This window comes from Molossus molossus, unplaced genomic scaffold (genome assembly GCF_014108415.1).
Source record: "Molossus molossus isolate mMolMol1 unplaced genomic scaffold, mMolMol1.p scaffold_m16_p_5, whole genome shotgun sequence".
Lineage (NCBI taxonomy): Eukaryota > Metazoa > Chordata > Mammalia > Chiroptera > Molossidae > Molossus > Molossus molossus.
The window spans coordinates 3612917-3626580 of record NW_023425388.1 but is presented as its reverse complement, the minus strand read 5'-3'; the positions used below and the strand labels follow the sequence as shown (position 1 = coordinate 3626580).

The 13664-nt window shown below is 57.5% G+C and overlaps 1 protein-coding gene across 1 annotated transcript; it reads left to right on the top strand.

The window, feature by feature from the left end:
- Window positions 1-5515: 5515 nt before the first annotated feature.
- On the top strand, window positions 5516-6044 carry SMIM34A (small integral membrane protein 34A). The gene is given in 2 exon segments (XM_036243596.1): window positions 5516-5635; window positions 5637-6044. Coding segments are annotated over 2 exon segments (528 nt in total).
- The last annotated feature ends 7620 nt before the right edge of the window (window positions 6045-13664 follow it).

The window sequence follows — 13664 nt, the reverse complement described above, 5'->3', positions numbered from 1 at the left end:
AAATCGTACACTTGTCCCTCCGCCCACCAGGGCTCTGGCGTTGAAGAGACGGGGGTGGGGGTGGATGGAAAGGGTGGGGGGAGGGGGCGGTTTGCGTGGAGGATGCGACGCACGCAGGAAGTGACCACAGATAAGGTTCAGTTCTCCGAGTGCCCCACACTGACAGACCATGAAACAGAACCCCAGAGTCCCCTCCTGCCCCCTCCAGTCACTTACCCTCCGCTGAAGGACATCCATTATCCTGACTTTGAACATCACAGCATGAGTGTAGCCAACAAGGAGGGTTCAAGGTCACGGATAGGCCTGAGCTGTAACAATCTACAATTCAACCTGTAGGGCAAGAGGTCAGGAGAGTTCACGGGGCCCTGCGTCCAGCTGGAAGGTGACATCCAGACTGTGGAGAGAGGACACCTTTGGTGTCAGACAGCCCAGCTCTGCACCTGGGGGCCGTGTGACACCGGGCAGGTCACTTCTCTGAGCCCGAGAGTGTCCCTGCCTTTCAGCGGGAGCGACGCTGCTGCCCTGAGGGGTTCAGAGGCAGAGACCACGCGGAAGCCCCTCAGGGCTGTCTCTAACCTCGTCACCCTTTGCAGCCCATGAGATGAAAGGCCACCTGTCCCTGTGCCTCCCCTGTTTCCCGGAGCCCGGCTGCGTGCCAGAGCCTGTGACCTCACCAATGACTCGCTCTCTGAAGCCTCCACCTCCTGGGCACCTGCGGTCCAGCGTCCCTCCCTGTCCAGAGGCACCTGTGTGGCAGCCCCCCCCTGTTCAGGCCCCTCCCCGGCCCCGGGCTTCCTTCCTGCTTCCTGGGACCAGAGGCCATCAGACCTGTGCCTCCCCCACCTCACAGGTGAGGGACCTGCGGCTCACAGGGAAGGAGCCAGACTGGCTCGGGTCACATGGCGAGGGCACAGCTGGGACTGGAGCCCTGACTTGTAGTCACTCGCCCTTCATCATCCAGGCCTCCAATCCGCCCCCTCACCACACAGGTTCACGTAGGGAATGGAATCCCTGTCTCTGTGGCGGAGCCCAAGGGCCATGGCCCCACCCTCCCATGGCTGGGGACACTGAGAGCCAAAACAGAACTTTGACAAAGACTTACATCTAATCAATGGATGTGGTTTTCATTGAGTAGAAAACACCACACAGAGTTAACATTCTTTAAAGCATGAAGACTGTATAGTGACAATTTATACATCAGCACACACCTCCCTCCCTCACTTTTTCACAGCTGCATAGTATTCCACTGGGTACCTGTATTAGATGCACACACCATGAAAGTCGCTCAGTGCACAGTTCAGTGGCTTTCAGTACATTCACAGAGTTGTGCAACCAGCACCAGAACCAATGTCATCACCCTCAACCCCCAACTCAGCCCTCAGGGACAGCAGAACTACTGTCTTTATAGATTTGCCTATTGTTGACGTTTCATATAAATGGAAGCACACAATGTGCTGACCTCTGCAGCTGACTTCTTTCACTTAGCACAGTGTTTACAAGGTTTATCTAGTTTGTAACACGTATCGTTTCTTTTTATCGACAAATGACACTGCACTGCCCGGATAAGCTCCATGCTTTCCGCATTCACCAGCTGACCAACACGGGGCTGTCTCCACTTTGCAGCCACCGTGGACTTTCCCGCACAGGTGTCTGCACGTGTCTGCATTTCTCCTGGGTCTGCACCTTGGAGTGGAAGTTTTCGATCATGTGACCTATTTTTATAACTTACTTATCTGGTCCCCCACTGATGTAAACTTTATCAAACTACATTTAAATGTTTTTTTCTTTATTGATATTAGAGAGAGAGAGGAAGGGAGAGGGAGATGGAAACATCAATGAGAGAGAACATGGACTGGCCACCTCCTGCGTGCCCCCCACTGGGGATCGGGCCCACAACCTGGGCATGTGCCCTGACTGGGAATCGAACTGGTGACCTTAGTGCATGGGCCAATGCTCAACCCCTGAGCCACACCGGCCGGGCTCAAACTACATTTTAAAAGCCAAGAACCCTTGCGAGTGAGGCAGATGGTGGTCACGTCAGCGAGGCATCAGGAGATGGGCCAGGGAAACGGTCGTTTCCAGCGCTGGAATAAACCCATTGGACGAAAGCTACTCCGACGGACCGTGGTCGGTGAGTCAGAGCGCTCCTCACGCCTGGCCGGGCCCACCGCTCCCTGACCCCTGCGGGCGGCCCGCGGCCCCGCGCTGCGCCTCCGCCTCCTCCGGGCTGGGTTTCCGAGTCCAGGAGACGGTCCAAGAGGAAGCTGGTGACTCCTGCCCATGGAGCTTCCTGGCTCTATGATAATGGGCCTCGGCCACACCTGCCCCTCTGCCCCGCCTGCAGCAGGTGCCAGACAGGGGCATTCAGGAGCCATCCGGGCTGCAAGCCGGCGCTCAGCCTCGGGGAGAGGCCCCCGCCACGCAGGCTGGACGGGCCTGGGCAGGGTTGGAGAGCCCTTGGCGCCCGCATGGCTCTCACCAGTCCTGCTGCTGTGGACCTGCTCAGACAGGGCCCAGCCAGGACGCTCTGCATCCGGAGCCCGCAGGAGACAGACGGACTTCAATTCTCTGACTGATTGATGAGACACAATTCGCCCGGGTCCTCTCTGCTAAGTATCCATTCGGTGCTGCCCTACCAGCCCTGGGGTCCCGTCCCTCCCGGCTCAGGACCTCAGCACACCTGCTTCAGAGAGGAGGTCCCCCGTCACCCCTTCCCGAGAGGAGGAGAGACCCCCAATGGAGCGTGAGTATTCTGCTGGGGTGGAGGATGGGCAGCCCCGGATGTTCTGGTCTGTGTCCCAGCCGTCCAGTGCGCAATGCCGCAGCGCCTGTGCGTTCTACAGGCTGTTTGCTGGTCCACCAAGGTGCCTAACTTACCTGTATCTCTTTCAAAATAGGAAGGTAGAGAACAATATACCTCACTCATTAATAGAGTGAGCGTCTGTCCTGTGGACAATGGACTGGTCTTACAGTCATGGAAAGTTCTGCAGGTTTTAGTTGGGTTGTTCTCATGTTTGAACATCTCATTCTGTAACGATTCCCAGAGCGTTCTCTGAGATCATACATGTGTTCCGAGTCTAAACGAGTCCTCCGGCCCCCGTGATGTTCACGGTGTACTTGGTGGGTTGATTCAAGTTTTAATAACGACAGGAATTCCCCCTTCTTTACACAAAGTTCGCATTCATTCCACCAACCGTGGTGTTTTCTATGTGCGACCAAGTGTATGTAATTAAATCTGTTAATTTGGGCTTTGTCAGACTGGTTTGTAGTTATTTTTAACTGCTTTGTAGTTATTTTTAACTGGTTTCTCCCTTCATCTAAAGCAGTAAGGTCCTTCACGAAGTCTATTAACTACCATGAAAAAGACCAGTCTCTCTGAATCTTGCATTAGCAAACTGAATTAGCAACACACGAATATCAGATAGAACGTATTTAGGGGGCACTTTTGGTCTCCCCAGCAGCAGGCTGTGTGTGGGGTCATCCTCTGACGTGTCTGAATGTTCGCACAGAGCGAGAAACGGGGATTGAACCAGTCCAGCTCCAGGGACAGCGTCTCTGTTTCACCCACTGCGTCTCTGGCTTTTGTCACTGCATTCCCACCGGCTCCTCGGGGACAGAAAACAGTTTTGAATTAAACAGCAATTAAGATCTTAATCTTCTGGCCTTGGAAGGGCACCGGAGCCTTTACCCAAGGGCACCGCACCAAGGAGACCAGGGAAGTGCCTGCTCATACCTTCCACTTTAAATTCATTTCTTGGTGAAAACAAACACCCATGGTGCACACTGCCAAAGGGCACCCGCGAAAAGTACATCTCCTTCCCCCACTCTCTTGCCCATGGGCAACCACGGGCACCAGTTCTGTGTATTCTCCCAGAGGTATTTCATATATCTCTGTAAAAGCCTCGAGCGGATAACATCCCCCCTTCCTGACATGGATGATTGCACATTATATCACAGTTGGGTTGCTTTTTTATGCACTGATATTTAGTACCAAAAACACTCTATTGCTTTTCTTTCTTTTTTTTTTTTTTGATCCTCACCCAAGGACATTTTTACATTCGTTTTCAGATAGAGATGGAAGGAGAAAGGGAGGAAGAGAGAGAGAGAAACATTGATGTGAGAGAGACACATCAATTGGTTGCCTCCTGCACAACCCCAACGGGGGCCGGGGATGAATGGCAATCAAGGTACGTGTCCTTGGCCGAAATCGAACCCGGGACTCTTTGGTCTGCGGGTGACGCTCTTACTGCTGAGCCATACTGGCCAGGGCTACTCTATCCATTGTCATGGCTGCATAGTACTCCCGGCATGGAGGTTCCAGAGTGGGTTAAACCATCCCCGAAGTTGATGCTGTCCAGACTGTTCTCAGGCGCAGTCATGGTCCCACGGTGACTGGCCTCAGCAGGCCCTATCCCAGGCCTGTTCCTGGGGGTGTTCAGGAGAGTCCACAGGCAGACATGCGAGTCGAGGGCAAGTGCACTGTGAAGCCAACACGCCCTCCAGGTGGGTGTGAAGCCACGCCCTCACTGGCGACTGCTCAAGCCTGTCCGCACAGTGCATTCTGAAACGCCAGGAATCTGCAGACCCGACAGGAACCAGCATCTCGCTGTGGTTTTAGTTTGCATTTTTCTTATTATGAGTAATATTGAGAAGCTTTTCTCGTGTTCAAGGTTCATTCCTTCCTCTATAATTGTCTGTATCCTTAGCACATATTTTCTGCTGGAGTTTTGGATTTTTTCTTCTAGAATTGAGAGCGATGAAGATAAATTCAGTGGTAGAAATGGTCCTTTTTCTCGTCGGCCACTTGTTCGTGGTTTCATAGTACGCAGGAACTTCACACGTTTCTATTCGCTGAGTTTAACTTTTATTTTTTTCTCTTCCCCCCCTCTGAATCTATCGGAAGGGGATAGCCCACTCAGAGATGATAAAGTAAAAAGATCCTACGTGATTTCTTTCTAGTAGTTTAGACGGTTTCTTTTTCATGTTATGATCTGATTTCTCTGCACTGGTGTCGGACACACCGCGAGAGCTGTGGGCCAGTGCCCCTGGGTGGCCCTTCCCTGCCCGCGCAGAGCGTCCCTCATTGCCACCCAGGTCCCGTGGCCGACTTCTGGTGGCTTCGCTCTGTTCCAGCGGCCCGCCTACGGTCAGCACCCCACTGTGTTGGCATTTCTAAGGGGAGACTTTCCCCGGGGGGGGGGTGCTGGTTCTTCAGAGCCCCCACACCCTCTGTCAAGCCCAGAGAGCCACCGCTGGGCTGGGGGTGAGGAAATACTCCTTCGTTCCGGAAAAGGGAAATGATTCTCCTGACTGGTTAGTTTCACATTTCTGGCTACTTTCCATCCATCACTCTTTCTTTCCAATTCGCCGTGAAGGTCTGCTTTTCAGTCCGCTTGTCCGTCTGCTGACACTTTGTCGCGATGGTGTCGGTTGATCACTTTAGGGACAACTGCCGTCTTCATGCTCCATCTCCTGTTCAACAACTTGGTGCCCTGAACGCCCTGATTTTCAGACCATGTTGACCCTCCACAGGGAAGGCTCTTGCAGAGGCCCTGAGGTCGGCACAACCCCACTGCCGCTGGCTTGGCCGGGGCGCTGGGTGTCACCGGGGTCTGTCTGTCTGTCTTTCAGTGGTCAAGTGGACTGCTCAGGGCGCCCCCAACCAGACGCGGGCCGGCCCTGCCCTGGGGCACCTGCTGAGGGACGCCGTGGAGGGGAGGAACGGCGCCAACTCCACCCGGGCCCTGAGGCTCCCAGACGGGACCAGCGCCGCCTGGTACATCCTCACCATCATCGGCATCTACGCAGTGGTTTTCCTCTTCCGGTTGGCCAGCAACATCCTCAGGAAGAATGACAAGTCCTTGGAAGATATTTATTACTCAAACCTGACCTCCGGACTCAACCAGAAGGGGCTCCGGGGCAAGGCAGCCCAGTGCTCCACGCTGACCCTTGGCAACGGAGCTGGGCTGCAGCCCAGCCAGGCCAGCCCGGGGCCCAGGCACGGACACAGTGGGCCCCAGCCCGGAACCCAGGCCATCCCTTGACAGGCCAGGCCAGCACGTCTCCACGGAAGAGGCTCAGCCTCCCCGGGGCGGGGGGGTGTGGGTGTGGGTGTGTGTGTGTGAGAGAGAGAGAGAGAGAGCGAGCATGCGCTCTGGGTTTACCTGGGCCAGTGAGACCGGAGTCAGGCCAGCCCGGGGCCCAGGCACGGACACGGTGGGCCCCAGCCCGGGGCCCAGGCCATCCCTTGACAGGCCAGGCCAGCACGTCTCCACGGAAGAGGCTCAGCCTCCCCGGGGCGGGGTGTGTGTGGGTGTGTGTGAGAGAGAGAGAGAGAGAGAGCGAGCATGTGCTCTGGGTTTACCTGGGCCAGTGAGACCGGAGTCAAGCCTTGAGTGGGGCTGAAAGACCATCCCTGAGCCCTGGGCACTTCTGGTGGGTGAAGTTGACAAAGCCGCACCCTGTGTCCTCCTCAGGCTGCCTGGTGCTTTGGGATGAGAGAGCAGGGGCAGCAGCTTCCACAGTGTCCCTTCCCTGGACATGCTTGCACCCCAGGAAGGCGAGGGACACCACTGTCCTCAGGACTCCGACACCCCCGGGGACCTGTGAGCTGGCCTCTTGTTCGGGAAAGAAGGCTGCAGTCCAGCCCTTGGATTAAACGTCAACTTCAGGGGTTACGTGAACTCGGGGTGGCCAGTGGCTTGCCTGGGGCATGCGGGTTGGGCTACAGTGTCCCAAAGGGCCAGTCATTCTAAGGACTCTGACGGGATACGGAGGCAAAGTCAGAAGTGAGCCAGATGTTGTGCATTTTCACTGGAAGAGCGGAGTCCACTGAACAACGTGTTCGTCTCGGAAGAACCAAGCTCTGGTCTGGGTTTCATCATCTACCAGTTTGGTCTGATCTTAGTTTCATTACAGATTCAATGAGGATAATAACGCCAGTTCTGGGGAACTTACAAAGTAGATACGAGCTAATGACATCACGCATATGAATAAATTATGAAAAATAAAATAAATACATAAATATAATCCTTGTGGTGTTGGTGGTGATGATGGTGGATACTGGTGTTGTTGTTGGTGTTTGGGAGGTTGATGTGGATGGTGGTGGTGGTGATGATGGCTGATGCTGATGGTGGTATTGGTGGTGGTGGTGGTGTTCAGGAGGTTGATGGTGGTAGTGGTGTTGGTGTTGTTGGGGAGATTGATGTTGGTGGTGGTGGTAGTGATGATGGCAGATGGTGTTATTGTAGAATGATATCTTGTGCCACCTTCTGTGCGGTCCGTCCACTCTGGCGTTTGGTGACGTCCCCTGGACTGCCAATGAAATACTCCCGTCTGCACACGTGGCCAACACCAGCCCCATGATTCTGTACAGGTCAGAATGAAACCCCAAGTGCTTGTTTCAAAGGGTGAGATAAACGTCCAAGTAGCCCTTCTTTTGTTCACCTTTTCCACGTGTCCGCTCACAGGTTCTCCACCAGCAGTGCTGCTTTGTGTGAGCAGTTGGGGCGGGGCTCCATCCACTCGTGCTGGGGTTTCCACACCAACAAGGACTTCTCCACCTCTTCAGCCCCAGCTGAGTCCCGGTTCAGTCCTGTCCCACCCTGGCAGCCCGGAGTTCGTGCAGACCTCACGGGCTGCAGGCTCGGTCCCACCAACCGCCCCCGTCACCTGTGTTCCTGACCGACTCACTAGAAATCAGGTTCCCACAAGCCCTCCTCGGTTTCGATAATTTGCCTGAACGCTCACGAAACTCAGGAAAACACTTGACCTCCTAGATTCCTGGTCTATGATGAAGGACACAACTCGGGAACAGCCAGAAGGAAGACATGCTCACCGCGTTAGGGAGGCGTCTGTGTGAGCATGGCTGGTTAAATCATCAGCCACTGGCGAGTAACCCATCGCCAGCCTTTCTCCCCTCTCCGGAGGTTGGGGGACTGGGCTGAAACCGAATCACAGGTGGGTTCCCCTGCCAGCCACCACGCCATCCTACAGCCACCTAGGGGCAAGCCAAGAGTCACCTGATTGGCATAAACTCAGGTACTGTTATTCATGAATAGTAAAAGGGACGCCCATCGCTCAGGAAAGTCCAGGGGCTCTAGACGCTCTGCGCTAGGAACCAGGAACGAAGAGCACATACATGCTTTGTATTACATCCCAGACGTGCAAAGGCCCGGGCACCGTACAGGGCCAAGGGTCCAGAGAAGCACAGTCTCCTGGGGAAGAGAGTGTCAGGGACCACTAACTGGGCAGGCTGGAAGAGCAAAGCTGGAGGTGAGCTGGGGCCTTGTGGGAGCAGGGAGGGAGGTAGGGGGCCCTGCCCAGAAATAGAGGGGTGATGTTGGGGATCCAGGAGACGTCACCCATCGGGGAGCAGGCATGTAGTGAACACCTCCCGCACAGGGAGAGGGTGAGGGTGGACCACTTTCCAAAGGAGTCCCGTGGGGAATATGAACATCGCCCCACCCGTGAGACTCCCTCCCAGGCCCCGCGGGGGGACAGCCTCCAGGCCGTGAACTCCGAGAGGTAAGCACGCCCGACGATCGCTAAGTCGGGCAGCATGTTACGACAGAACTGAAACACTGATCCACAAACAGCAGGGCAGGGCAGAGAGGAGCCTCGCGCCATCCACCCTCGGCATGGGCAGTGCCATCTGACACGAGGGGGGATTTAACGCAGTGAAACCGACCAGCAGGATTTTGTTGACGGGTCTCCAACGAAAGCCGTAAATACCAAATTAAGCTGCATCACTCCGACGACGTGGATTTCTGTTGCTGTCCTGTGTGCACAAATACTCAAGTTCTCCGGGAGTGTTACTGTACTTGCTATTTGCCAAGGAGACGCTGAGCTGTCTGCCCCCAGTCATGTTCTTCCTGGGTCGTTTGAGACCCTGATCATCTCGTGTGTCCTGCCCCAAGCTGCCACCAAGGCCCAGACAAGCCTTTATCAGCGCGAAACGCAGAGGGGAGCTGCCACTGCTCTGGGCCAGGAGCGGCCTGGATCCCACAGCCCCTGCCTTGCAGCCACAGCATTCTATTAGGAAGTTTAATTAGCAGAGCGCACGTTAGTGGGGGTCTCGGCTGGAGCCCAGGCTGCGCTCCCTGCGGGGGTTGGATGTGTCTGAACGAGCGTTGATGAGACTGTGCTCCAGGACAGAGCACAGGGGACAGGGGACAGAGGACAGCCCTGCTCCAGGGACAGAGGGCAGAAGACAGAGTTCAGGGGACAGAGGACAGCACCGCTCCAGGAACAGAGGACAGAAGACAGAGGTCAGGGGACAGAGGACAGAGGACAGCCCTGCTCCAGGGACAGAGGACAGAAGACAGAGTTCAGGGGACAGAGGACAGCACCGCTCCAGGAACAGAGGACAGAAGACAGAGGTCAGGGGACAGAGGACAGAGGACAGCCCTGCTCCAGGGACAGAGGGCAGGGGACAGAGGACAGCCCTGCTCCAGGGACAGAGGGCAGGGGACAGAGGTTAGGGGACAGAGGACAGCCCTGCTCCAGGGACAGAGGGCAGGGGACAGAGGACAGAAGACAGAGTTCAGGGGACAGAGGACAGCCCTGCTCCAGGGACAGAGGGCAGGGGACAGAGGACAGCCCTGCTCCAGGGACAGAGGACAGAAGACAGAGTTCAGGGGACAGGGGACAGAGGACAGAGGACAGCCCTGCTCCAGGGACAGAGGGCAGAAGACAGAGGTCAGGGGACAGATGACAGAGGACAGCCCTGCTCCAGGGACAGAGGACAGAAGACAGAGTTCAGGGGACAGGGGACAGAGGACAGAGGACAGCCCTGCTCCAGGGACAGAGGGCAGAAGACAGAGTTCGGGGGACAGAGGACAGCACCGCTCCAGGAACAGAGGACAGAAGACAGAGGTCAGGGGACAGAGGACAGAGGACAGCCCTGCTCCAGGGACAGAGGGCAGGGGACAGAGGACAACCCTGCTCCAGGGACAGAGTTCAGGGGACAGAGGACAGCCCTGCTCCAGGGACAGAGGGCAGAAGACAGAGGTCAGGGGACAGAGGACAGAGGACAGCCCTGCTCCAGGGACAGAGGACAGAAGACAGAGGTCAGGGGACAGAGGACAGAGGACAGCCCTGCTCCAGGGACAGAGGGCAGGGGGCAGAGGACTGAGGACAGAGGACAGCCTGCTCCAGGGACAGAGGGCAGAGGACTGAGGACAGAGGACAGCCCTGCTCCAGGGACAGAGATGCGGGGAGGAAGCTCAGTCCCCTCTCGGAGGCTGAGGACCTGGAAGTCCAAGCAAGAGCCCCGAGATTACGGTGGGGTGCTTATGTCCCAGGCAGGAGGTGGCACTTCCCCCCGAAGAACCTGAGTTTCATGGCAGACAGGTGAACACCTGAACCAAACCCATGGTACTGCCGGGAAGGGTGGGGACATGGAAGCCGGGAGGCGGCCAGGTGTCCGGGAGGCGGCCAGGAGGAAGGGAGGAAGCGAACATGTGTGGACACTACGGAGCGCTGGGCGCTTGGCTACACGAGCGGAGCTGGGCCCTCCTTTGCCCCAGGAGGCGGGGACTGCGGGGACTGCGGCCCCGAGAAGCTGAGGAGTCTGTCCAGTCAGACAGAGGTCAGGGCTGGCAAGAGTCCAAAGGCAGCCTGTCAGATTCCAGGGTCCGTGTGACGTTTCCAGCCGCGGTCCAGAGCATGCCTGTATGTTCACGCGGGGCGGACAGTATGGCTCTGAGTGCAGGTCGGCTGGGGCCCCAGCCACCTCCCGCTGAGACCAGGGTCCTGGGGCAGCGGTTTCCCGAAACATTGCCGTCTCCGTGCTGCGGGACGAGCTCGGGAGGGCCTCACCTGGACCGTGAAAGGCCGCCACCTGCCACTCACTGCTGGAATGAGCCCCCAGCTCCTCCCTCACCTACCACGGTCTGCACGGTGGTACGGAAACGCGTGCACAGAGCTGGACTGGTCCTCCAGCCAAGCTAAGGCCCGAGTGTCTATTCCCACCCGTCCGCCAGACTCATGTGCTGAAACCCCAACCTCCCCCGCGAGGGACTTAGGAGGTGGGCCTGGCGGGGTACTGGGATTGGGCGGGGTGCCCTCATAAGACACGAGATCTTGTCTCCTCCTCCCCCGACTCACCACCACGTGAGGACACGGAGAAGGCGGCTGTCTGTCTGCAAACAGGAAGCGAGCCCTCCCCGCAGCGGGTCCGCTGGCACCTGGGCCTGGACGTCCGGCCTCCCGAGCGTGGGCAATGGATGCTCTTTACGCCACACGCCCACCTCGGAATACAGACACTCATTCCAGCAGCCGCAAGGGGCTAAGCCACCATGTTCCTGAGGACCCTCAGGCCCGCACAGGGAGCAAGGAGGAGCCAGCCCTGTTCCCCATTTCTCTCTTTTTCACTCATAGAAAACTCAAATGTTTCTACATTCAGAAGTCTATACAGCCCTGGCCGGTTTGGCCAGTGGGACAGCGTCGGCCCACAGACCAGTGAGTCTCAGGTTCGATTCCCGTCAAGGGCACGTTCTCGGTTGTGGTTCTGTCCCCGGCTCTAGTCGGGGTCGTGCGGGAGGCAACCAGTCAGTGTGTCTGTTCCACATCAATGATTCTCTCTCACTCTCTCTCTCTCTGAAGATAAATGGGAAAAAGTATCCTTGGGTGAGGATTAAAAAAAGAAGTCTATATATTTACATGAGGGAAAAAAATTGTTCAGTTCCTTTCCTAACTAACCCTGAGGTCCCTGCCCCCCGCCCCCCTCTCTCTCTTACAGCCACATTCACACACATGAAGGAACAAGATCCAGTTTGGGGCGGATAAACCTCCCCCTTCCCTGGTCCAAGCTCTCATTCACACGCAGGGAGGGGGAAGGAGCTTGGGAAGGTGGGGGTGTCCAGCAATGTGAGGAAGCCCCCTCGGTCCCAGTCAGTTCTCCTTAGCTCTAGAAAGTTCATTAGACTTTTTTTCAAGGGTCCTTTCTGTAGAAAGGGAGAGGGGACGGGGACTCCTCTTGGGCAAGGAGAGGACACGCCGGTCCTCTTCCTGCGCCGCCTGTGCCGAGGTGGCACTGACCCATCCGGCTCCAGGCGAGGTGAGGGTCAGGCAGGATGCTGGTGCGCAGGGGCCCGCGCCTGCCCAGCACGGGTCCTCAGACACATGGTCACCCCCCCTTGCTGACAGAGCAGGGGCTCTGGGACCCCGCGTGATGGGCCCTCCCTGTGTGAGGGGAGACTGTGCTACTTGTCCGGCAGGGGTGGGAGGGCAGGGCCACCGAGGGGAGAGATGGGGCAGAGCTGTCCCCAGGTCTAGGGCCACACGGCCACTCCCTGCAGGCGTCCGGAGACCGGGCCCCGTGGCAGACTTAGGGGCAGACCTAGGTGGGCTGATCCTGGCCCAGACTTTCTCAGCTCCAGCAAGTCCAGTGCCCAGGTGATCGGGCCACAGGACTGGACCTGGGCACCCACAATGCCAGGGTGAAGGTGGCTCGGGGCCCTGGCCGGGGCGTGGGAGGAGGAGCCCAACATGCCCGAGTCCGGGGTGAGGGACTTAAATAAACAACGCTGATGTTTCCCACATGACTGCACTTGGGGAATAAAACCCCAACGAGCACACGTATACACCTATTTACACGTGTGGCAACTGCTGTAGTTTTATTTGGGGTGGGGTGCGACCAGTCCGCAGAGCCCCTCTTTTCTCTGGCGAGCATGGTTTCTGCTGGCAGAAGACGTCCAACAGCCCCGCAGCGGTGCTTCCTGAGTTGAGATTCCTGCCCTTCCACCTTCGAATGAATGAGACGTGCCACCGTGTTGTGCCGTGGACTGTCAGCTACCCGGGCAGTGGGGAAAGAAGTACTGCAGTGTCTCTAGACAGACAGACAGACAGATGGACAGCCCATCTGAGAGAGAAGGCTGTCGCCGGGAAGGTGGGAGGGTGCCTTCCGGGCTGGCAGGGCTCTGTCTCCCGACCTGAGCACCAGTTGAGGTTTGGCCCTGTCACATGGAGACATATCCACACCGCCCCCTGGCGGCCCCTCCATCACCCTCTCAAATCTCTGGGTGGGAGGTGACTGGAGGAGCCTGTTCTCTCTCAGGCCCGCAGGAGCCCCCTGGAACCCGCATCCGAGGGGGAACACCGGGCGGCACCGAGGGAGGGCGGGAAGGGAAGGGGCTCTGAGGTTCTGGCCGTCCGGGTGCAGGGGTTGGCTCCAGTCCAGGCCCCTGTGCCAGAGCAGGCTGCTTCCCGGTCCTGCCCAGGTTGGCCAGGCCTCTCCCGGGATGTCCTCTGCAGGGGTGGCTGCTGGCTGGGCACTGGGTCCCCCCTGCTGGTTCCCCTTAGGCTCCGGGATTCCACCCGGCCCCTCCCAGGCCTGTGCCCTTCTAAAGAGGAGACATCAGGACAGGAACATGGACCCACACGAAGGACCACGTGCGGACAGAGAGAAGGCTCGCCCTGCAAGCCGAGGGAGGAGAAACCAGGCGGGCCGACACCTCGACCCTGGACTCCACCCCCCGAACTGTGAGAAAGCGAGTGTCTGTCTTTTCAGTCGGGCAGCCTGTGCCACTGTTACGGCAGCCCTAGCAAACTAATCCAGTTGCCCGTCCCTGTCCCACACCTATGGCGACGCACTGTCCCAGGTGCATTTCACAGGGATGACGTCTCTCCCAGGTCATACAAGCGCGAAGGAGCGGTTCTGC